Consider the following 24,666-nt stretch of genomic DNA (forward strand, 5'->3'; position numbering starts at 1 on the left):
CAATACATAGTAAAATGATTCGTAAAATATCATTTAAACTGCAATCAAGAGTTTCAAGCATCTCCTACTTTAAGTTTAATGCAAATAAAGAAGTTTTGAGAAATTTGGAGATCATACGCCAAAACCCTAGTTTTTACCAAAACCGTAAAATCGTAAAAACGACCATTTCACTCGGTAGAATTTTCCAAATGAACAGTCATAACGTACACATAAACATAAGCTACAGTTCTACCAATTTAGTTTTCTAAAATAATTGATGCAAACAAATCTCATTACTTATTTCCTAAAAAACAACCTGAGACGTTCGAAAATTGAATCCTAGCTTTTTCCTGAGTTTCAGAATCCGCTCCGCTAGACTTGTAGATATTCACTCCTTGATTCTCGTGGTAACTTTCGATCGTTGAACCGGGCAACAATTGATGAAAGATCGAAGAGAGAGAGAGAGAGAGAGAGAGAGAGGGCGTGGGTTCGAGATATATATATATATACATAACTTAACTCTTAAGTAACTAAAATATCTCCTCCAAGATATTTATTATATAAATATCTAAAAATATCTCTTCTAAGATATTTATTATTATATTTATTTATTATTTTATTTTATATTTCGGGTTCGGATTCCTACACTTATCGTTGCGCTTAAAGTTAGAATACTGTTTTTAAAATTGAAAATTTGAAAATTGAGAAAGAAATTAAAAATAATGACTAAGCGAGAATGAAGTTAATACTAAGTGAAATGAAATTACAAATAAATTTATAAAATAGTCTATTTTATATCTATAAATGAACCCAAAATAATCCTCTAAACGCATTATATATGAATCAAAGCAAGACCATAAAAATTACTCATTTATTTATGAGTTCTAATAAATTGTGTTTGTTTCTTGTCCCATCAAAATAGTAAAATATTATGTATACCTATATTTTTTCAGTTGGTTAGTAAATCATTATAAATGTTTTAAAATAATTTAAAATAATAATAAATTTTTACTCGAACATATTCGAAACCTTTTAGAGTACTTGTGTTTTTCACTTAAATGATGACTCATAAATCTATATTTGAACCTTTTATTTAAATTAGTCATGATACAATAACTTAGTTTTTATTTTTTAATTTAACTTTTTGTTTACATAGGATAAAAATAAAAATGTGACATGATCGGTGAAATTTATGAGATCATTCGATATTACTGTAAAAATTATAGAAATGAAGCCAGAAATAAAAATTAAAAATCAAAATAGAAATAAAAAATTATAAATCAATGATGTGTTTAGTGAAAATTTATAAAACTAATACAAATTAAAGCTTAACTGAAAAAAATATTTGTTTTTCTCTTTAATCAAATAATATTACAAAATATAAATAAAATAAAAATTATAAATAATACACATTAAAAAAATTATTATAATAAAAATAAAAATTATTATAGTTATTAAAAATTTATTGGATATGACAATTAAAAAATAGCAAAAGTATTTTAAAATTGACATTATTATTATTTTTAAAAATTTATATTTTTTTTAAAATTATATTTAAATTCATATAATCATTTAATTTAAATTTAAAAGTACATAAAATAAATAATTTAATTAAAAATTATTTCTGAATATCTAAATTTTTACTAATAAGTTGTCATCCCTTTCTTTGATCGTTGTTCTTTCTTTATCCGAAAAGGCTTTGAAATAAATAAACAGGTATGAAAGCTATAATTAAAAATTACAATCCAATCTATGGAAGCATTGGTTTATACATTTCTTTTATTGGAATACTTTTTTTTCGCTATTTTTTTTTCGATATTAAAAATTATAGTCTTATTTTTAATTTTTTAGCAAATAGTTGAAAATCAATACTTAAAAAAAAATCCACAATATAAGTAAATACATTTTTATAATTTATTTATTTTTGTGAAAAATGATAATTTAATTTAATTAGGAAAAATAAACCTGAAGGTCAAACTACCAAGAGCAATTGACGAAGAACAAGTGAGCGCACCCACGTCGTCTTCTTCCTCCTCCGATCCTCCCCTTTTCCTCTTCTCAACTCTCAACTGAAGTGGCCCTCAGCTGATCCACTGTTTTTCAATTTTCCTGGAACGTCATCCACTGTTCATCTCTTCACATTCCTCTTCATTATCAAATCTTACATCGAAATCCAAACTTCATCATCAACCTGCAAAAATATCTCTGTTCTCGGACAAATCCCGCGCACTTCACTCTCCAGACACGTAAATCAAACTCGAAAAACTCAAAACCCATCACGGGAATCAGTCAATCGAAAGCTGAAACCCAATGGCCTTCGACGCCGTCAACGAAGAAATCCTACACGCAATCCTCGACCGACTCCACGACCCACTCGACAGGAAATCGTTCTCACTAGTCTGCAAATTGTTTAATTCCGTCGAGTCCCAGCACCGCAAGACCCTAACCCCTCTCCGCATCGACCTCCTCCGCAGAACCCTCGCCAGATACCCATTTCTCCAGCGCCTGGACTTCACTCAATGCCCTCGCGTCGACGACGCTTCCTTGGATTTCATCTCCGAATCGTGCAAATCGACATTGAGGTCCATCAACCTCTCGAGATCGCGGCATTTCACGAGCGCGGGTATCTCTAGGTTGGTTCTGAACTGCTCGGAGTTAGTGGAGATCGATCTGTCGAACGGTATGGACATTACGGATACGGCGGCGGCGTCGATAGCGGAGGCGAAGAATTTGGAGAAGTTGTCGTTGGGGAGGTGCAAGCTGGTTTCTGATATAGGGATTGGGTGTGTAGCTGTTGGGTGCAGGAAGCTAAGAGTGGTTTGCTTGAGGTGGTGCTTGAGGGTTACTGATTTGGGGGTGGCTTTGATTGCTATGAAGTGCAAGGAGATTCGTGCTTTAGACCTTTCTTACTTACCGGTAACTCCCCTCTTCTTCTTCTTCTCCGAGAAAATGGCAATTTCCCTCTTTTCCCGAGAAAAAAACTAGCAAACAGCATCATGTGGACTTCAGAATGCATCGATTTTATGGCACACATCAGTGATTTTTTGTGCTTGTTTACACAAAGTAGGTTCATGTTATATACCCTTTTGAATTTTGACAATGATAGGTTTGGAAATAGTACGAAGAATTTGGGTCCCGCTTGTATCTAATGTAGTTCTGCTTGTAGGAAAATGTTGACATGTGGAAGTAGAATTTGTTGGGTTATAAATCTTAAGGTGTGTGTTAAAAAGGAATGAAATTTTTATCTTTTATCCACACACAAAAATTACTTGCACAATCCTTTATGTACACATTACAATAAATAAATTTTACAACTGAAGAATAAAATAACAAAATTCTACAGCTGAAATATGCTGCTGTTATCTGTTAAGCTAACTGGGAAAACTGAAGAACTGAAAATGCTGTTGCTGCTCTTTAATTGAAATGCTTGCAGAGCTGCTAAGATTGCTAATACGCCCCTCAAGATGGTGATGGGGAATAAGGATTCAACACACTCATCTTGCACAAAAGATAATGAAAAACATTATAACCTAAGGCCTTTGTGAAAATATCTGCTAATTGGTGATGGGTGGAAACATGAAGAAGATTTAAAAAACCAGCTTGAACCTTCTCTCGAACCAAGTGACAATCTATGTCGATGTGTTTTGTTCTTTCATGAAAAACAAGATTAGAAGCAATATGCATAGCAGCTTGATTATCACAGAATAAAGAAATGGGTAAAGATACTGAAACACCCAAATAATTGAGGAGAGTAACGAGCCAAGTCAGTTCACAAGAAGTAGTTGCCATGGCTCGATATTCAGCTTCAATAGAAGACCTAGAAATGGTAGTATGTTTCTTAGATCGCCATGATACAAGAGAGTTACCAAGAAATATGCAAAAACCAGTAACCGAGCGACGAGAGTCAGGACAATTTGCCCAATCAGAATCAGTAAAACCTGTAAGTTTTAGAGATGAATGAGCAGGAAAGAAAAGACCCTGTCTAGGAGATGATTTCAGATATTGAAGAACACGGTGAGCTGCATGAAGATGGGGTAGTCGTGGTGTATCCATGAACCGAGTAAGCATTTGAACAAAGAAAGCAATATTAGGTCTGGTGATTGTGAGATATAATAGCCTTCCAACAAGACGTCGATATGGTAAAGGATGTGGAAGCAAAACACCTTCAGACCGAGAGAGCTTGAGATATTGAGTCATTGGAAAAGAGACAGATTTAGAGCCAAGAAAACCAATGTCTTATAAAATGTCCAAAACATACTTGTGCTGACAAAGAAAAAATCCTTTAGAGGAACGAGCTACTTTGAGCCCTAAAAAATATCTCAAGCAGCCAAGATCCTTAATTTTGAAAGTTGAATGGAGAAATTGTTTGATGGCATTGATAGATGACATACTAGAACTTGCAAGAATAATATCATCAACGTATACCAAAAGAGCTATGAAAACTGTAGCAAATTTTTGAATAAAGAGACATGAATCAGACTTGGACTGATAAAATCCATAAGCAATTAAAGTCTTAGCAAGCTTGGAAAACCATTGTTTGGATGCTTGCTTTAAACTGTAAAGACTTTTATGAAGTCTACAAACCAAATCATGATTCCCTCGAATTCCATAACTAGGTGGTAATTTCATGTAAACTTCCTCTGATAAGTCACCATGGAGGAAGGCATTGTTCACATCAAGCTGATGGACAAACCAATTTCTGGTTGCAGCAACAGCTAATAAGCAACGTATGGAAACCATTTTAGCAACCGGAGAAAAAGTTTCAAAATAATCAATGCCCTCTGTTTGATTGTACCCTTGTGCTACCAAGCAAGCCTTAAATCGTTCAATAGAACGGTATGAATTAAATTTTATATGATACACCCATTTGCAGCCAATAGGTTTGTGACCAGGAGGCAAAGAAGTAATTGACCAGGTCTTGTTTTCTTCAAGTGCATGTATTTCAGCATTCATGGCATCACACCATTCAGGATTTTTTATAGCTTGGTGATAATATTGAGGCTCAGATTGAAAAAAAACATTTAATACAAAAGAACGATAAGCTGAAGAAGGATGATTATATGATAAAACAGAAGATAAAGAATGTGGATTACCTGAGGACTGCTGAAGAGAGCTGTGAGGAGGAGAAGGGACTGAGTTAAAATTTCTGGCCAGAGAACAATGATAGTCCTGAAGATAAGAAGGTGGTTGTCGTGGTCGTCTTGAATGTCATAGAGGAACTGAAATGGAGCTAGATATAGTGGAAGATGGGGGTAAAGTGTTAGATGAAGATGGAGTGTTTGATGAAAAAATAGAAATATCAAGAGCAACATCTGTTGGATGAGTGGGCAGAACAGTATTAGAAACCAATGGTTTTGTAAGAAAATCAGATGGTAAAGAAGCAAAAGGAAAAACATGTTCATGAAAATTGACATCTCAAGAAACAAAAATTTGATAAGTTTGTAAATCAAATAATTTGTAACCTTCGATGCCAAAAGGATAACCAAGAAAAATACAATGACGAGAACGAGCATCAAATTTATGACGATTGAAAGGAAGAGTAGAAGCAAAACAAAGTGCACCAATAACTCTCATGTGAGAATATGAAGGAGGTTTGCCAAATAGAATTTCATAAGGAGTTTTATTTGATAAAAAGGAGTGGGTGTGCGATTTATGATATATGCAGCAGCTAAAACACAATCAGACCAGAAAACTAATGGTAAATGAGCTTGAAAACGAATTGCTCTTGCAACATTAAGTAGATGTTGATGTTTTCTTTCCATAACTGAGTTTTGTTGAGGAGTGGCAACACAGGATTTTTTATGAATGATGCCATTTAAACGATAAAATTCAGACATATTGAATTCAGGACCATTATCAGTTCGTATAATTTTAACAGTGGCCTGAAACTGATTTTTAATTAAAGCAAAGAAAGAATGAAGTAGCATGCGAGTTTCAGATTTGGACTCCATGAGATAAATCCATGTACATCTGGAATAATCATCAACAATAGACAAGAAATAACGAAAACCTTGTAAAGAAGGAATTGCAAAAGTAACCAAAATATTTGTATGAATTAACTGAAAATTAAAAATTGATACAGATTGACTATGTTGAAATGGTAATCTGTGTTGCTTTGTAAGTGGACAAACATTACAAGATTGATGATTATTCGAAGGAGAAAATGAAATATAATTGTGCAACATATGTAAACGATTATGAGAGAGATGTCCTAGTCGTTGATGCCAAAGATCAAACAACTAGTGTACATTATTTGAAAAGGAAGAATTAACAGAAGATGTAGCAGAATGACTTCTAGTTGAGAAAGGAAGCAGATAATAGAGACCATTAAGAAGTTGGCCCAGTCCAATCGTCCTCCACAGCCGCAGGTCCTGAATGTAGCAGAAAGAAGAGGAAAAATTTAGACAACAAGATGAGGTGGATGATAATTTGCTAGCAGAAATAAGATTGAAGTTGAAAGAAGGGATGCAAAGAACATCATGTAAGATTAAAGATGATGATAAAGTAACAGTTCCTATATGAGTTACAGAAACACAAGTGCCATTTGGTAGATTAACAAAAGATTGAATCGAAGAGGTGATGGTAGTTAAGAAATGAATGTCGCTAACCATATGGTCAGTTGCACCTGTGTCTATGATCCAGGAAGTAAGGGAAGACAAAGAAGAAGAGCAATTGAAAGATATACCTGTCATACACATTGGAGTTAAGGAAGAGTTACAAGTAGGAACAATTGATGCAACCAAAGCTGAGGATGATGCAGGTAAAGGTTGAAGAAGAGCTAACAATTGATTGCATTGTTCTCGAGTAAAAGGCAAAGCAGGAACCTCTGAAATGGCTTGATTTGCAGAAGGGGTGCCTCTTTTTGATTTAGTAAATTTAAAACCTGGTGGGAAACCATGAATTCTATAGCATTTGTGAACAGTATGGCCTGAAATTCCTCAATGAGAACATATAGGCTTGTCTTTCTTGAAAGATTTTGAATTAATGGATGATGGTGAAGCAGTTGCAGCCATGGCAGCAGAATAAAAAATTGGAGCAGAAGCTGTTGTAAGCTGACATTGACCTTCATCTTGAAGGAGAAGAGAAAATGCTTTGTTAATGGTAGGAAGAGGATTTATCATTAACAATTGTCCTCTTATAGCTGAAAATGAATCCCATAAGATATTGAATAGTGTAATCAAATTGTTCACGATCAAATATTTGCTGAAGTGCTCCACAGGAACATGATGGTGAACAAGAACAATGAGGAGCTGGACGGTATGTTTGAAGCTCATCCCAAAGCATTTTCAAATGACTGTAATATTGAGTGATTGATAATTGGCCTTGAGAAAGATCTGATATCGATTTCTTTAATTGATAGACACGCGGTGCACTGCTTCTTGAAAACCTTTGTTGCAGATCCAGCCATATGCTTCTTGCATTATCAGAGAACAAAACACTAGAGACAATGTCTTTTGATAGCGAATTTGTAATCCATGCAACAACCATTGAGTTGTATCGCCCCCAAGCAGATCGAAGAGGATCATTAACATCTGGTTGTGGAAGAGAGCCATCAATGAATGAAAGTTTGTTTTAGCATGAAGAGAAGTGATCATGGAACGACTCCATGTATGATAATTTGTTTCAATGAGAGGTGTAGTAACAAGAGCAATGTCAGGATTATCCCCATGATGCAGAAAATAGGGATTAGTAAAATCATCCACTGTAGATGAATTTGTAGAAGTAGAAGAAGATGCCATGAAAGCTTCAACAGAGCTTCGAAAAAAAAAAAAAAATGCAGAGAATGTGGAAGAAGTTTAAAAATGCTCTGATACCATGTTAAAAACGAATGAAATTTTAAACTTTTATTCACACACAAAAATTACTTACACAATCCTTTATATACACATTACAATAAACAGATTTTACAACTGAAGAATAAAATAACAAAATTCTACAACTGAAATATGCTGCTGTTATCTGTTAAGCTAACTGGAAAACTGAAGAACTGAAAATACTGTTGCTGCTGTAACTGATATGCTGTCGCTGCTGTTTAACTGAAATGCTTGCAGAGCTGCTAAGACTGCTAATAGTGTGCTCTCCTTATTTTTTCTGCTCTTACCCTAATTCTTTAATTTGTTGCTAAAAATTGGTAAGAAACAAAAGACAAAAAGAATTAAAAGTTTGAGCCTCTGTTTATTTTATTTTTTTTAAAAAAGTTTTCTTTATAATATTAGAAAAAAGAAAGGAAAAGATGAAAGAATTCACATTTTCATGTTTGATTATGAAATAATGTGAGAAAAATAAAATACCAATCTATGAATAAAATCTTAATTTTATACATCATTTATATTTAGTTTTTCCTAATTTTGAGTCATTAAAACAAACTTTTATTTTTTATAATATTTAATAGAGAAGGAAAATATAAGGAAAAATGAGTTGTCTCTTTTTTTTCCTTTTACTTTTCTTTTCCTAAGTAAAATTCTTGATCCAAACGGACCTTTATTAGTTTGTGCAAATGAAAAGTTTGCCTCAACTAATTCAAATAGTTGTGTTAAGCTCAATTAAGTGGAGATTTTTAGGGCTTGTTGAGCTGCTCAAAATACTTCTATTAGTTTAGTAGTTTAATTTTTATTTTAACCAATTAAAAAATGTTACATTAGTTAATTATTTTTTAACCATTTGTACAGAGAACTTGAAAATATATTTTGTTATTTTTCAAGTTATAAATGTTTAAAAATTAGAAAATGATGTCATTTTTTAAAAATTTTTTTAAGAAAATAAAATCAAAAATTTTTTCCATGACCAAACACACCCTTATTTATTTATTTTTTTTGGTTTGCAGAATTTATGAAAATAAAATTATAAGTTTCAAGATTCTTTTTTTGGAAAAAATAAAGTAGCTATTTGTATCGCTTTAAAAATTATGGAACAAAAATGAAAAATGAAAAATGAAAACTGAAATATAGAAATAAAAATAAAAAATGCTAATATTTTTGAGGCTAAAACAGATTAGAAACCTAATTGAACAAATGCTGTTTTTGTCCTTGAACCAAATAATAATTAAAAATAGTAAAATTATAAATTGAAATCATTATAATAAAAAATAAAAATTGTTATAACTGTTTTACTTAATTATTATATTTCAAAACTCACTTTGAGTGTTACAAGAACAATCTTGTTGTAAACGATAATTGAAAATGGTGAAATAGTTTTTGAATGACTCTTATTTTTTTTTTCAATTTTTTACAAAATTTATTGATACTTTTAATTTTAATTATATTTTTAAGCATAATGATAGTTGCCAAATCAACTGAAAAACATTAAATCTAATTTTCAGTTTTTGGCCGTCCACAAAAAATAAAACTTGCAATAACATGTTTACAACGAAAATAGAAAACATAAATGATACCAAACAACCTCTAAGATTCACAATGTAAATTTCTTGTCCTTCTTGTTGGCATACGTTACCATTTTGTATCTTTTGCTTCTATATGCACTCAATAGCATAGTTCTAAAAATGGTGGCAGTCTGCGACTCCGTGCAATGGTGACGGTCGCAGTAGTTTCGGATGTTTACTACGCATAATGGACTCTGTGTTTGTGGATTCATTTATGAGAACTGCAAAAGTTATTAAAACCTAATAGATTCACTTGTTTTGACTCCAAAATCTTGTATATTAATATCTTACGCAATTAATACCAAATTTTAAATCAAGTTACACATAACATATGCTAAACATGTTGAATGTTAGATCTGTTCTTTTGTCCATAAAGGGAGAAAATCCTTGTAGCTCACTTGTCACTATTTTATTGAGTATGAATCTAATCTAAACTACTCGTTAAAAAAAAAAATTGAAACATAAACAACGGAACATATTTATATTTCATATTTCATAGCATGATCACATAAAAGCATAGCATCTAATCAAAGAATGAGCTGTACAGAGTGAAAACTAAAGACTACCTGGCTTCAAATTTAAGTTTTGTTCTTACTTTTTTCAGCGATTGAAGGATTTAGATGTATGTTACAAATATAATGTCCTAGCCACTAGAAGAAAAAGCTTCTAAAATATGACTTTTGCTATTCTACATAACAGCTGTTTATCTTCAATTAGTTTGAGTTAAATTCTTGACCATTTGATGTTAGATACAATGAATATTGTTTTTCTGTTCCAAGTTTTAAAATCTGGAATTTTTTTTTAGAAGTACAATATTAATGCAAAAAGTTGGTAAGCAGTTAGTCTGAAGTATAAGTAGATAACAGCCTGTAACTGACCATAATGCTTTGTAGCAGACTACATCAAGTGATGAGGATGCGAATGAGGATGTTTGAGGTATCATTTTGTAGCAGTATAGGAATGCATTGATATCATTAGGTAATGTGCATTAGTGGTAAACCATGCTCAATGTTGCAGAGTCCAAACTTTCCTTAATTGAACAGAATAGAACATGTTATTTTTGTCTTTTATGTCCTTTGGGTTTGCTGAAGTTGTTACATCACTATTTTCCTCTTTTAATGGACTAAATATGCTGATTTTACGATTGAAGATTTCATTTTTTAACAGGTGTTAGTATATTAGTTTTTACTGCATGAAGTTGAATTCATTTTGAAAATTTATTATGCATTAATCTTTTCAATTTTTTAGTTAGTTTTCTACATCCTAGTGAGCTGGACTGATAGGTTTCCACTTTTCGTTTTGTGAGGTGAGATTAATTACTCTTTGAAGATTCCGTCTGATAGATTGTTTTTCTTCAGTAGTTGTCTTCAATAATTCATTTGACTTACTATTCTACATCATTCATTAGCTTTCATTATCTATTTTGTCGTTACCATTATTAAAAAGATTATCTACTTTTGTAGATCGCTTGTTTTATGAATTTTCTTAGATTGTCTAAATTACTTAATTAACTAATTTGTTTCTTCTATAATATTGGATGGTTGATGATAACCTTCTGGGTAAATGAGAGATGACTAGTTTTAGTAAAAGAGAATGTAATGAAACTCCGATAACATCACAGAACATACCTGAATCACAAGTGCAAATATTTTCAAATTATCTTCTAGCTAACTAGTGTGTGTGATGGGTTTGTTATTGCTAAATTTGAAGAGCAGTTACCATAAAAAGACCTAGCTATGCTTTCTAGTTCAGAATGTTGGTAACTAAGATACATGTACAAAAAGTAAAAGTTGCTGAAATGTGAATGTTAAGGTGGATGAGTGGTTTAACATTAAAAGATAAAAGTAAGAAACGAGCATATACGCATTAATTTTGGCATAGCACCGATTGAAAACAAGATGAGGGAGGGGCGGCTTAGATGGTTTGGGTATTTGAAATGTAGACCTAGTAGAGCACCTGTGAGAAGGAGTGAGTTATTGACATGAAAAGAGGTAGGGGTAGGCCTAAAATAATTTGAAATGATGTAGTGAGGAAGGATTTAGTAGCCCTTAATCTAATAGAGGAAACCGCTCTCGATTGGGTGAATTGGCGAAAAGGATTCATGTAGCTGACCCCACCTAGTGGTACTTAAGGCTTGTTGTTGTTGTAGTTATCATAGAAGACCTAAACATGCAATGTAATAATGTGTTACTTGTTTGCCTTAGTTCTGTGATGAATCTTTCATTCTTCACTAGTCAGTACACAAATTGATGATTTTATCGTGCCAAAAATGAATATTCTATGTTCTTATATGCTGCAGATCACCAGCAAATGCCTGCAACCAATCCTGCAACTGCAACATCTCAAAGATTTGGTTCTTGTGGGATGCCTTGGCATTGATGACAATGGGCTTGCAACCTTGAAGCATGGGTGCAATTCACTAGAGGTACCATTTCATTGATACCTTTTCATATACTTTTGTTTCATGTTGGCAAATCTAAATGCCACTATTTCCTAAATTGATATTTTTCTTAATTTTGCAACTCCCAGAAATTAAATATCGCAAATTGTCAAAATATCACCCATGTGGGTTTGTCTCCCCTAACAAGAGGCACTGCATGCCTACACCAGCTTTCCTTGGCATATGGCTCTGTTGTAAGTTTGAAACTCACTGATTTCCTTTCTAAATGTAAAAAAAATTCCAATGGTCAAATATTAACAACTAGAGGGTGATGCTTGGTATGAAGGATTGAAAGTTGGGAGGATATAAAATATTTTGATCCTGTGACTGAGCTATGCGACCTCGTTTGGATCAAAATATTTTCTATCCTCCCACCTTTCCATCCTTCCTACCAACCATGGTGCAATGGTGGTTCAGGTCACAGCTGATCTGGGAAAATGCCCGCAGAACTTTTCAGAGTTGCAATCTGTTAAATTAGACGGTTGCTTGGTTACATGTTCTGGGATGATGACCATTGGAAATTGGTGTGCATCCCTCAAGGAGCTGAGTGTAAGTAAGTGCTTGGGAGTTACAGATGAGGGTCTCTCCCCCGTAGTGCGAAAACACAAAGAACTGAGGAAATTGGACATTACATGCTGTCGCAAGATAACTCACGTCTCTATAGACAGCTTAACAAGTTTGTGCTCTTTCCTCACGTCGCTCAGAATGGAGTCTTGTAGCCTGGTCTCCAAAGAAGCTTTTGTTTTGATTGGGCGATGTGAGTTCTTGGAGGAATTGGATGTCACAGATAATGAAATTGATGATGAAGGTTTCAGCTTGTCCTTGACTTGTCATATATAACACAAATTTCAGGGCCTGTTTGCTATCATTTCTCATTTCTGTTTTGAGTTTTCATTTATGTATAGTGAAGAAACAAATTATGACAATGCTTTTGTTTGCATTGCTAGTATTTTGTTTTTGTTATCATTTTTAACCATTTTCAAAAAATATAAAACTAGATTTTATGATTTTCAATTGTTTTGACAACCTTGCCATGATACTTTAATATTTAGAATTAATTTTTGTAGATTAAATCATTCAATTTTATACAAAAAATTTAATTAAAATAAAACCATATGAATTTAAATTAAAATAAAATATCCATAAAATTTCTAATGAAATTATAAAAATAATAATACTAATCAGTTAAAAAATATTTTTACAATTTTTCAGTTGTCATGTACAATGAGGTTGTTCGTGTAGTACTCAAATGTGAGTTTTGAAACATAATAATCAAGTAAAATAATCATTATATTTTATATTTTTATTAAAATATTTTTTAGTTTGTATTTTTTTAATATTTTTATTGTTTAATCATATTTTTAATTGTTATTTGGTTCAAGGAAAAAAAGCATCTTTTTTTTTTCAATTAAGTTTTTGATTTTTTTTAGTTTTAGAAATATTAAAGTTACTGGTTTTCAGCTTTTAGTTTTTATTTTTTATTTTCTAGTTGTATGTTTTCGTTTCATAATTTTTGACAATGATCCCAAATGCCCTCCAGTTTTTGAAATGATTCGTGCTGGGTTTTTTTGTGCAGGTCTGAAATCCATTTCAAGATGCCGCAAGCTTTCTAGTTTAAAGCTAGGTATTTGTCCAAATGTTACTGATGGTGGACTTACCCATATTGGCCTTTGTTGTCCAAAACTTACAGAGCTTGATTTGTACAGGTTGGATTTTCCATCTCACTTAATTTTTATCTGAGTTGAAACTGACTACTATGTACTATGTAGATGGGCATTCTTGTAAGCATTTTTATTTTTTCTAATCAAGGAGCATGGAGCACTGCCCAATCCATGAAGTGTTTGAATTTGAAAATGATTTTAAATATTTTGAACGAAAAAACATGACTTCCTGTTGCAGTAATGAGAGCGCAGAACTTGAAATACCTCTTTTGTGGCATTCTTTGACGTATTTTTTACATTCTGATGCAAGTAAAGTGATGTCGATGTCATTCTGCAGTATAATGGTATTATGGTAGTTCTACAATTTAGTTGCCATGCATGCAAGTAGATGTGGTAAACTTTCCAGATTAGGTGTGGGGATCTGCTCGAACCACTTTGTGGCAAAATGTGAAATGTTCCAGAGCAAGAACTTTCTATATAAGTTCATAGTGATTTAACTGTTGTTCTTCTATTCAGGTCTGTTGGGATAAGCGATGTGGGAATCGCTGCAATTGCACGTGGTTGTCCGGCACTGGAAATGATTAACATAGCTTACTGCAGTAACGTCACTGATGCTTCCTTAGTCTCATTGTCTAAATGTTTGAGGTTAAAAATACTGGAAATTCGAGGATGTTCATGTGTCTCATTGGTGGGCCTTTCCACTATTGCTATGGGGTGTAGGCGACTTACCATGCTAGATATAAAGAAGTGCTATAATATTAATGACTCTGGAATGCTTTCACTTGCTCAATTTTCCCACGATCTCAAACAGGTACTCTCCCTTTCCTCTGGTTTGTTTCGTACATTGAGAGATGATGCCAAACTAACTGTGATGGTTCATCTGTTTCCTGCAGATAAACTTGTCAAATTGTTCAGTAACAGATGTTGGGCTCTTAGCGGTGGCCAGTATTGGCCGCCTGCAGAACCTTACCATCTTGAACCTGACAGGTTTGAGTCCGAGTGGCTTGATGGCTGCTTTGTCGGCTAGCAGAGGGCTAATGAAAGTTAAGCTTCACTCATCCTTTAAACGGCTGCTTCCTCGGTCCCTTCTAGGCCAAATGGAGGCCAGTGGGTGCGTGTTTCAGTGGAGGGACAAAGCATTCCAGGTACCTTGTTCTGTTCCTTCCATTGTTGCTCAAGTTAACTGTATATTTTGGTTTTTCATTTGGAGAAAAGACTTGGTTTGCTTTTTGAAATTTAGAATCTTGTTATAAGCTCACAGCTTATGCATGAGCATCTGAACACTTCCAGACCAATCTAAACACTTATAATGTGAGCTTGCTTTGCAGCAGCACCGAGACACCTGCGTCTCAGGAGATAGTTTCGAGTCCTGAATCTCCAAGTCCAGGACTCCCCAGCAAGATGCCCGCGTTGGAGGTCTCAAGTTGAAAGCTCAGTTAGACGGGATACAGGACTGATAGTTTCGAGTCCTGAATCTCCAAGTCCAGGACTCCCCAGCAAGATGCCCGCATTGGAGGTCTCAAGTTGAAAGCTCAGTTAGACGGGGTACAGGACTCGGATGGGCTACTCTGTTCAACCAAGTGCCACTGGGAGCGATAAGAACAGATTTCTTTATTTCTTGTCTGGGCAAAGCCCATCATGTAATAATCAATTGAATAATTTCTTTATGTGCTGAAGAATTGACCACTATATTGGCTTCATATTCGTGTTATAGCTGCCAAGAGTATGTGATGTACTGAAGAAGTGCTGGCTTGGCCTCATGCGGCTAATGCAGGTGCAGGGAGTCTGAACTCACAGCAGATGAGCTCCCCACATGTCTGTAGGTAGTCCTAGGGCCCTGTTTGGCTCAACTCTCCCTGTCTCCCACGTCCCTACTCCCTTCTTGATATGGAAGTGAGGGGGTGTGAAAGCATCAATGGTTGTGGACCCATTTTGGCGTTGAACAATTGGGTCTCATTCAAAATTGTCGACTTTGACTGGATGCATTTGTGGGCATTGTGATTTTTTCATTTTTGTGAAGAGACAAACCCCCCTTCAATGGGCTTGTAGGGTCCCCTACTTATGGCCTTGTGGGAGCGAATATTGCAGAAAGTCACAAAGCGAGAACCTGTGAAGTTCCCCAAACAGGGAAAGATCATCCTCCCAATCTCTTTTCTACTCATGATCTGTTTGGAACCTAAGATACATATATATATATATATATATATATATATATATATATATATATATATATATGTAACTCAAAGTGAATTTGATCAGAACATTGGCACGCTTATTTCTCTTTCCTCCACCAAACTTCATTTTCAAACTCTCATCCTGAATTTGACCCAAATGGATGAGAAGACATTTAACAATTCTGAAATGAAATGAAAGGGCCTCCAAGAATTTGACTCTATAATTGCTTCGCCATGACCGCCACCTTAGGCATGGGTCAATGAATTATGATAACATGTATATATGATAAATTTGTACGATTCTAATCTCAAAAATCACTGTGCACAGCATGGTTGCTTTATTAAAAAATTAGTTGCTAGGTAACAAAATAGTACACAATTGTTTTAGCGGCCAAATGATTGCTTATATTTAGTGCTTAAATGTTTCATAAACAAAGATTAAATTTAATTATAATATAAGTGAAAAATAATTAATTTAATAAAAGCATACATATAATACAAACATGTAAAAAATTTACGATAACATAAAAATAGAGTAAAATTGTCTGGGCAAATTATTCTTTTCGATCTCAATAAGTTTTAAAAACTGCAATTTATTATAAATAATTAAAAAAAGAAAAAGAAAAAGCTAAACCCGTTACTTCTACGAATTAATCAAATGGTGGAAGACAGTATCTGACTACATTAAACATTATTTTTGTGGACATGACGCAGTGGTAAAGTAGGAGGGTTCTTATGAAGTATAGAAGTTTGAATCCCCGCGTAGTTGGATGACAACAATTATGCTGCCCTGTGGAGACATGGTCGCCCCTTCGGAGGCCCCATCCGCACGACATAAAGAAGGGTTCATAGGGAGGGTAATCGCGTCCCAAATGTCTGACCCAAGTGTGCATAAGTTGTAACCGCATCCGATTTACCTGGATGGCGAACCAGAGGGGAAGACCGCCACTCCTCAGGATTAGTTAGGCAAAGCTCGGAAATCTGTGCTATTTATAGAAAAAAAAGAAGAAGGGGAAGGGTGTGATTAAGCGATTGCTTTTTCTACAAGAAAACTAAACTAATGAAAATAGAGAATTGGGTATGGTGTGAAGTGTTTGGAGTGTTGGGGGATGGATGGATAGACACATGATAAAAATGAGAGAGTGGGGTGTGTCATACCGTACATCACCTTCTTTCTAGATCTCATATCGTCTAGATTTGTACCTCTCTCTCTCTCTCTCCTTCACCTTTGCTAAACTTTTTTGGTCCTGAGGAGACTTTTTGCTTTCTTCTTTTCAGCCTTTCGTCTAGAAGTGAACATCTATGAAAAAAATTTTAAAAACACAAAAGGAAGATGCTTACTTGGATGACATGAGCTCACGTGATGATTGATAAGTGAGGGTAATAAAAGGAATCAAAACCCTACTTGAACAATGAACAATCATTGCTCATCTTTTTAGATTGAATTTAAGTTTAAGATGAGAGGGATGATCTCTTTATAAATGGATCCATTTGAATACAATCGGTTTCATGAATAAGTTAAATGGGTTTGAGTCCGTACCCGTCGAATCACCTATTTACATTAAAAAAAATCTTATTTTTATTCTTACTTTTAGTTTTGGGTTTTAGATAAAATAATATTTTATAGATATAAATTATATAATTATATTTGTTAAAAATTAAAGAAGAAAAAATGATACACGACACGTGATAAGTTATATATAAGTGCTATTTTTAAAATTTTAAATTATATTTTTTTTAAAAATTAAAAGGATGTATGGTTTTTTAAATTTTAAATTTTAAATTTTTATTAAGATATTAATAAATAAAGTAAGTGAGTGCTTTTTTTTTTTTTATATAAAAAAAGTAAGTCAATTTTGGTGAAAAAAATTATATTGTTATGAGTTAACATGAGTACATGTTTCTTAAATTGATGGATTTGGATTTATAGGTTATTTACTCGTTAATAAATGTGTCAATCCGAACTCAAACTCATTTCACCCCCACTCGTTTCTGATCCGTCTAAACTGGGTATGTCAACTTGTTTTGCCACCCCTTAATAACATAATAGATGAAACAAAGTAGAATTTATCTATTATACTTATCTTATTGTTGTCACGTGGATTCGTGATAGTCGTGTGTAATAGGATTATAAATTTAAAAAATAGGTTTCATTTTAAATTTATTAATTTGAAAAAAACTATTTTAATCCATGAAAGTAGGGTGAATTTAGTAAGTTGGGTATAACTTATTTGATAAATAATTTTTTTTTTCAATTTTGAAAAATTAGCTTTTAATTTTTTAGGGTTTTTAAAAAATTTTGATTTTGAAAATTTTAAAATCCGGAAGCTAGTATTTTTTTCTAAACAAATTCTTCCATTTTGGTGCTGTTTTTTATTTTTTTTAAATACTATAAATTTATATATGCTTCAATTGTATTTCTTGAATTTACATTTTTATTATAATTATTTTAATTAGTTTTAAATACCTTCCAACTTTTTTTATCGAACACTTAAATTTACCCGTTTCTTTGTAACAATTCCTTTTTCAAGAAAAGGCAAACAATTTTTTGTAACAATTTGAATTAGTTTCTTTTCATTAATTCGTTTTTAAAATTCACAATAGGACCAACAAAACACGAAACACAATTTATTAACTTATTTAAAAAATAAAAATTTAATTTAATAAAATAATACTATTTTCTTCTCTTAAATTATCTCATCATAGGGATCATCCTCTTTTCTATTCATACCTCTCTAAATATCCAAATAATATGAGAGAAATCACTCTCCTTTCTTTTATTTTTTCTTCTCTAAAATTAACAATAATCATTTCATTCTTTTATCCTTCGGGCTTCGTTTGGAACTTGGAAAATATTAAAGAAAGAAAAGGAAAATATCAAAGAATTTATGTTTTTATGTTTGGTTATCAAGAAAAGTAGAAAAAAAAATAAAAAAATATACCAATTCTATGAATAAAATTTTAATTTTACACATCAGTGATATTTAGTTTTTTAAAATTTTTAGTCATATTAAAACAAATTTTTATTGTTAATAGTATTTAATAGAAAAGAAAAATATAAAGGAATATGAGTTTCCTTCTTATTTTATTTTCATTTCCTTTTCTTAAATAAAATCGTTGATCCAAACAGACTCTTAATTTTTCAAGCAAAGGGAAGATTAATCCTATACGGAAAATTTGAATTTATAATTATCCGATCTTTTTAGGGTGCACATAAAATTGTACTTTGCTTAACGGGATTTTACTAAGGAGAATTTCCAAACCTGATTCGTAGTATGTGTCCATATATGTTCAATTTGTTACATTATTAAATGTAGTTGGAATTAATTAAACATAATCTGTTAGGTGAGATATTATCTTTTGATGGATCCCCTCTACTATTAATATGCTGACTTCCAACTTCATATTTGAAAATATCTATATTAAATATTTTTATATTTTTAAAATTTTCAAATCGAGTTTTTTATATTTTAGTATTATTTTATAATCCAAAAAAGTTAAAACACTAAATTGCGATTGAATCGAGTTCAAGACGAGTTGAGCTCTCGTTTACAACGAACCGTCTCAAATGCATCCTAAAAATAGCATAATAATAATATTATTATTTTAATTAAAAATAATAAAAAAAGAATAAAATAGATGACTGTAAAAAGATGATGGGGTGCTAATAATATAAAATTGATAAAATATATTATTAATATGTTAAAAATTTGTGGTACACAAAATTTGATGACGCATGATTATCCTTCTTATTAAATTAATGAGGTAATTAATCTTAAAATTTTTGGCAAGATCCGTAAAATGGATCCATCTAGTTTCTAATTATTTAATAAACAACAGTCCACCGCCAGTGTCATTATCGGCAATTAATTTACTTCAACCGACGAACTATGCCAAAGCTGGATCCTGGGTTGTAAGAATTGGCATGATTGGGTCGGGTAAGACCCGGCCCGGACCGGATAAGATTTGGATTATAGTTGCGGGTAGCCCAACTCGGCCCACAAATGGGAAACTCTGATTTTTTTTTTTCGGTTGCAATCCCTTGCTATGAAGTGCTATTTGGAAAAATTTAAGAGCCTATTTAATTGGAAAAAAATAGTGTTTATTTTTTATGTTTATTTTTTAATAATTATTACTATAGATTGGTTAGTTTAATTTCCAATTTTTGGAATAGTTATATAAAATTTGAAAAATAATGAAAAATTTTTTCAACCTGACTCTGATGCCGGTGTTGAGTGGTATTTGGTCTTCTTAACCCTAAAATTTAGTTTAAGGGGTGAGACTTTCTCTCATACTTAATAACTGACCACCAGTTCCTTCTACAATCGACGTGAGATAATCCAATAATCTCCCCTCACACATCGAGATCTCTTTTGGTAATGCATCGGGGTCTCCTCCGGCACGACACACTAGGGAGAATGATGATGAATCAGGCACTAATGCCACTTGTTAGCACTGGAGGAGTCTATGAGCGGGCTTGATAGTTCACTTCTAAAAAATGATTTTATTTGTATTCTTAAATTTAAAAATAATTAAAAAATGCCACATATTTTTAAAATTTTTAAATTGGCATAAAAATTATAAAAAATAATTTTTTATATGGTCTTTAAAATTTCCATTTTCTTATATAATTTTTGAATAGTTAAAATTTTTTAATTATTTAAAAAAACTATAAATTGAAAATAAAAATTACTTTTTATAACTAAACAGGCGTTTTATTTTTATTTTTATTTTTATTGCTTTCTAGTATGAATCTTAAAAGTTGCATTTTTCTAGTAATTTGAAAAACTAAAATTAAAAATAAAAATTATTTTTCATAACTAAATAGACTTTAAAAGTTTTAAACATAATGTGTAGAAATAGTGACTTTGAGTAAAATTGTATACAACTTTTGATCGTAATGGTACGCTTCTTTCCTTTTTATTTTGCCGCAGTACTGTTAATACTTAAAAAGTTCACAATCTCATACTATTTCATTGCAGTATCAAATGTGAAAAAGTTGATTAATTCTAGCAAATCATGAGATTGCACGTTATTGGTGAAAAAAAAATGTTAGAGATAGTGTTTGGAGGGTGAACATTCCCCGAGATTGGTGCGGCACCATGATGTCCAATGATGCATGACGGTGGTAGGAGTTTCCGCATTATAAAAAAATAACAATAATAGTAATAATAAGTGCATAATATCATAACATTTTGCTTCATATTAAAAAAAGAAAAATACTTAACATCAGATGAGCCCTCTTAACAAAAAAAACGAAGAAGAAAACTAAAGAAAAGCTCTTAAGGGTTGGTATCCTTCTCTATCATCTTACTATAGAAGTATAATAATTATAGACCCGTAATGTATAACATCGCTCTTTAAAAATAAATATACTAATCCACGCTAATTTAAATATATTTTTATATTTTAAGCATTTCTCACTTTACCTACTAAATTTGATTTAATTCATCCAAAACTATTTCTCATTAATTAATAAAATTAATTTCTAACGTTAAAAGACAATGTTCAGTGCTGTTATTTTTAAAATTTGAATATTAAAGTCATCATTTAAAATAATAATAATAATAACCAAAAGTAATATTAATGCAAGAAAATCAAAATTTTAACCTTTCAAAAAAGGAAAATCAAAATTTAAAATTCTTGCAATATCCGCGCTGCAGCCGCCTCCGCACCCACAGTGGATCATGGCCATGGCCGCCAGTCAAAGCCACGAGGTTTGACCACCCTCCACCCGCATGCCTCCAAATTCTGTATTTCTAATTTGTTTCCTCTCCGTCAAACATCTCTCCACCTTCTCAGAAGGTACCTTCCTCTTCCTGTTTCATACGCAACCATTTCCATCTTCCCTTCCTCTTTCTTCTTCTCCCTCTTTATATCTGATCACCCCTTCTCTTCCTTTCTTTTCATTTTCTCTTTCTCAATTGATGGCTTCTTCCACCGGCAGCTTGGAGACGTCGGCGAACTCACCTTTCTCCTTCATGACCACCTCCTTCTCCGATCTCCTCACCGCCGCCGACGACAACCCCGCCTTCTCTGCCAGCAGGGGGGTCCCTAAATTCAAGTCGATTCCGCCGCCGTCTCTGCCCATCTCCCCGCCGTCGATCTCTCCGTCGTCTTATATCGCTATTCCTGCCGGCTTGAGCCCCGCCGAGCTCTTGGACTCCCCTGTTCTTCTCTCCACTTCCAACGTGAGTTCCCAAAGCTCAAACTCTGTACATAACTTGATTAATCTGTCTTTTGGCCCCTTCGGGTTTCCGTTTTTAGGCTCTGTTTGGTTTCCGAGAAAGTATAGGAAAGGTGAACTCCCGAAACTGAAAACTATCTCTGAAGTAAATTAAGAGCATAGCTTAGCGTTTTAGTGGGAGCTTCTTTCCTGATTTTCCCGGGAACCCAGCAACAGAAAAAAAACCGGGGTTTCAGTTGGGAAGTTTTTATCTTTATCCCATTTCTTCGATCCAAATAAAGAATCAGACTAAACCCAAAAGGCCAAAAAAGAAATTCTTAGTTAATATCTTGTTTGGATTAACACAAATTTCTTTTTATTGCAGATTCTGCCGTCCCCAACTACTGGAACATTTCCAGGTTTCAATTGGAAAACCTACAACTCCGACACCACTAGCCAGCAGGGTGTGAAGCAAGAACACAAGAACTACTCGGATTTCTCTTTCCAAGCTCAATCGAAGCCGCCCCCAGCATCAACTACGGACTTCCAATCTTCAGCGTCCAGGGTCATCACGGTATACATGTTTTCTTCAATATGATTAATTTCACAGTTCATCTGTTCTCCCCTGTTTTCCTTCTCTCGAACAATCCTCATCTAACAGTGTTCAAATTCTCAGGAACAAGCCTCAAGATCAGAACAGCAGCAAGCGTGGAGCTTCCAAGAGTCTCCCAATTATGAAAAGAACATGGTGAAACCCGAGTTCGCATCGTCACAACCGGATTACAAAAGTAGCTATCAGCACCAGCCATCTCAGTTTGTGAAGGAACAGAGAAGGTCAGAGGACGGGTACAATTGGAGGAAGTATGGGCAGAAGCAAGTGAAGGGAAGCGAGAATCCGAGGAGCTACTACAAGTGCACGTTCCCCAATTGCCCAACTAAGAAGAAAGTGGAGAGGTCTATCGATGGGCAGATCACTGAGATTGTTTACAAGGGTAGCCATAACCATCCCAAACCTCAGTCTACCAGAAGATCATCATCATCATCTTCATCCGCTTTTTCTCATCAACCAGCTCAGTTCTCTAATCTCTCCGCTTCTGAAATACCAGATCAATCACTCACTGCACAAATGGAAAATTCCGTCGCGACTCCGGAGAATTCCTCCATCTCCATAGGAGACGACGATTTTGATCGCAGTTCTCAGAAGAGCAAGTCCGGAGGAGGAGACGACGTCGATGATGAAGAACCCGAGGCCAAAAGATGGTAAATTTCTTAAATTTTCCAAACAATTAAATTTTCTGGGAAGTGGGTTTTTCACTTTTGATCTGATCGAACTTTTTTCAATTTTTCCCAGGAAAAAAGAGAGCGAGAATGAATGTATCTCTGCACTTCCAGGGAGCAGGACAGTGAGAGAACCCAGAGTCGTCGTTCAAACAACGAGCGATATTGATATTCTCGACGATGGCTATCGGTGGAGGAAATATGGGCAGAAAGTGGTGAAGGGAAACCCAAATCCAAGGTAGAATTCCATTTCCCTTTCCTTTTCCTGAGAAAAAAAAAAAGGAAAAAGAAGAGAATATGAGATGAAAATTAATTAATTTAGCATTCTTTTACACTGTAATTTGTTCAATCTGTATGATTTAAATCAAGATCAGAATTCAATTAAGCTCCTAAAGGGGTAATTAATCTCTCAAAATATTTGAAATATGTTTTCTAATTCTGTCTTCATTTCTCGCTGCAGGAGCTACTACAAGTGCACGCACCCAGGGTGCCCGGTGAGGAAGCACGTGGAGCGGGCGTCCCACGATCTCCGGGCGGTGATCACCACGTACGAGGGGAAGCACACCCACGACGTCCCGGCGGCGCGCGGTAGCGGCGGCCACTCCATCAGCCGTCCTCTGCCCGACGCTGCTGCGGCCGCCGCCAAAATCACTGCCCCACACGCCGCAATAAGGCCGCAGACCAGCATCGCGAGCGCTGCGAACCCTTTCCGCGGAAGCGACCTGAGGGTGCCGGCGCCGGAGGTGCAAGCACCCTTTACCCTGGAAATGCTGCCGGGATCTTCACCGGGAAGTTTCGGATTCTCGGGATTTGGGAATCCCGGGGGAATGGGAGCTTACATGAATCAATTCCCGCAGCAGAGTGACAGCAGTGTGTTCATTTCCAGAGCCAAGGAAGAGCCCAGGGATGACTTGTTTCTCGAATCTTTGTTGTGTTGAGAAGTGAGAACTTGAAATTGGGGTTAATTAATTATTATCCTCGAAAGTTTTTGTTTCAAGAAAAAAGAAACAGAGAAATAGTTCAAATTCTTTTTTATTTTTTGGAATTCAGTTTGTTTGTATTTTTTGTTGTATATTTAATTAATTCTACAAAAATATGGTTCTGTATATTCGAAGATAAGTGGAATTTATAGCTGTTCATTCTGTTTTTTGTGATTTTTTCATTATTTTTAAAAATAAAAAAATGGATTTTTAATTATTGTAGTTTTTCAAAATTCTTGTTGTCACTCTTATTAATGTTCTATGTTGGGTTAATTAGATTATTTTTAGCATATACAATTAAATAATGAGCCACAAAATTTATTATTGTAACATTTTTCTTATAGTTCTCTTTAAAACTTGAAAAATATTTTAAAAAATTTGAAGAACTAGAAAATAAAAAATATATTAATTTTTTAAATAAAATTTTAATTTTGTATATAGTTGCTATTTAATTTTTTAAAATTTTAGTTATATTAAAATAAATTTCTATTTTTAACAATATTTACTAAATAAAGAAAATAGGAGGAAAAAAGGGTTTGATTGTTGTTTTACTTTTTTTTTTTCAAGCTAAATTCTTGATCCAAATGAATTTGTTAGGTCTAATCATAG

At 33.6% G+C, this 24,666-nt stretch overlaps 2 protein-coding genes across 5 annotated transcripts; both read left to right on the top strand.

Moving 5' to 3' along the window:
* Positions 1 to 1,880: 1,880 nt before the first annotated feature.
* Positions 1,881 to 15,159, top strand: LOC131149460 (F-box/LRR-repeat protein 3-like). Of its 4 annotated transcripts, none has more exons than XM_058099911.1 (8): positions 1,881 to 2,895; positions 11,658 to 11,783; positions 11,888 to 11,992; positions 12,216 to 12,606; positions 13,375 to 13,504; positions 13,976 to 14,270; positions 14,353 to 14,604; positions 14,788 to 15,159. In XM_058099911.1, exons 1-8 carry the CDS (start codon positions 2,290 to 2,292, stop codon positions 14,830 to 14,832), a joined length of 1,950 nt encoding a protein of 649 aa, XP_057955894.1. In that variant the 5' UTR covers positions 1,881 to 2,289; the 3' UTR covers positions 14,833 to 15,159. The 4 variants fall into 4 exon arrangements, with proteins under 4 accessions (XP_057955894.1, XP_057955895.1, XP_057955896.1 ...); XM_058099912.1 differs by having other exon boundaries at positions 14,791 to 15,159; XM_058099913.1 differs by having other exon boundaries at positions 12,246 to 12,606.
* Positions 15,160 to 21,416: 6,257 nt separating this feature from the next.
* Positions 21,417 to 24,219, top strand: LOC131147577 (WRKY transcription factor WRKY24-like). Its single transcript, XM_058097067.1, has 5 exons — positions 21,417 to 21,824; positions 22,185 to 22,373; positions 22,476 to 23,059; positions 23,151 to 23,315; positions 23,538 to 24,219. The coding sequence occupies exons 1-5, from the start codon at positions 21,561 to 21,563 to the stop codon at positions 24,013 to 24,015; spliced, it is 1,680 nt and encodes a 559-aa protein (XP_057953050.1). The 5' UTR covers positions 21,417 to 21,560; the 3' UTR covers positions 24,016 to 24,219.
* Positions 24,220 to 24,666: the final 447 nt, after the last annotated feature.

The sequence above is a fragment of the Malania oleifera genome, chromosome 2 (assembly GCF_029873635.1).
Source record: "Malania oleifera isolate guangnan ecotype guangnan chromosome 2, ASM2987363v1, whole genome shotgun sequence".
NCBI classification, from domain to species: Eukaryota; Viridiplantae; Streptophyta; class Magnoliopsida; order Santalales; family Ximeniaceae; genus Malania; species Malania oleifera.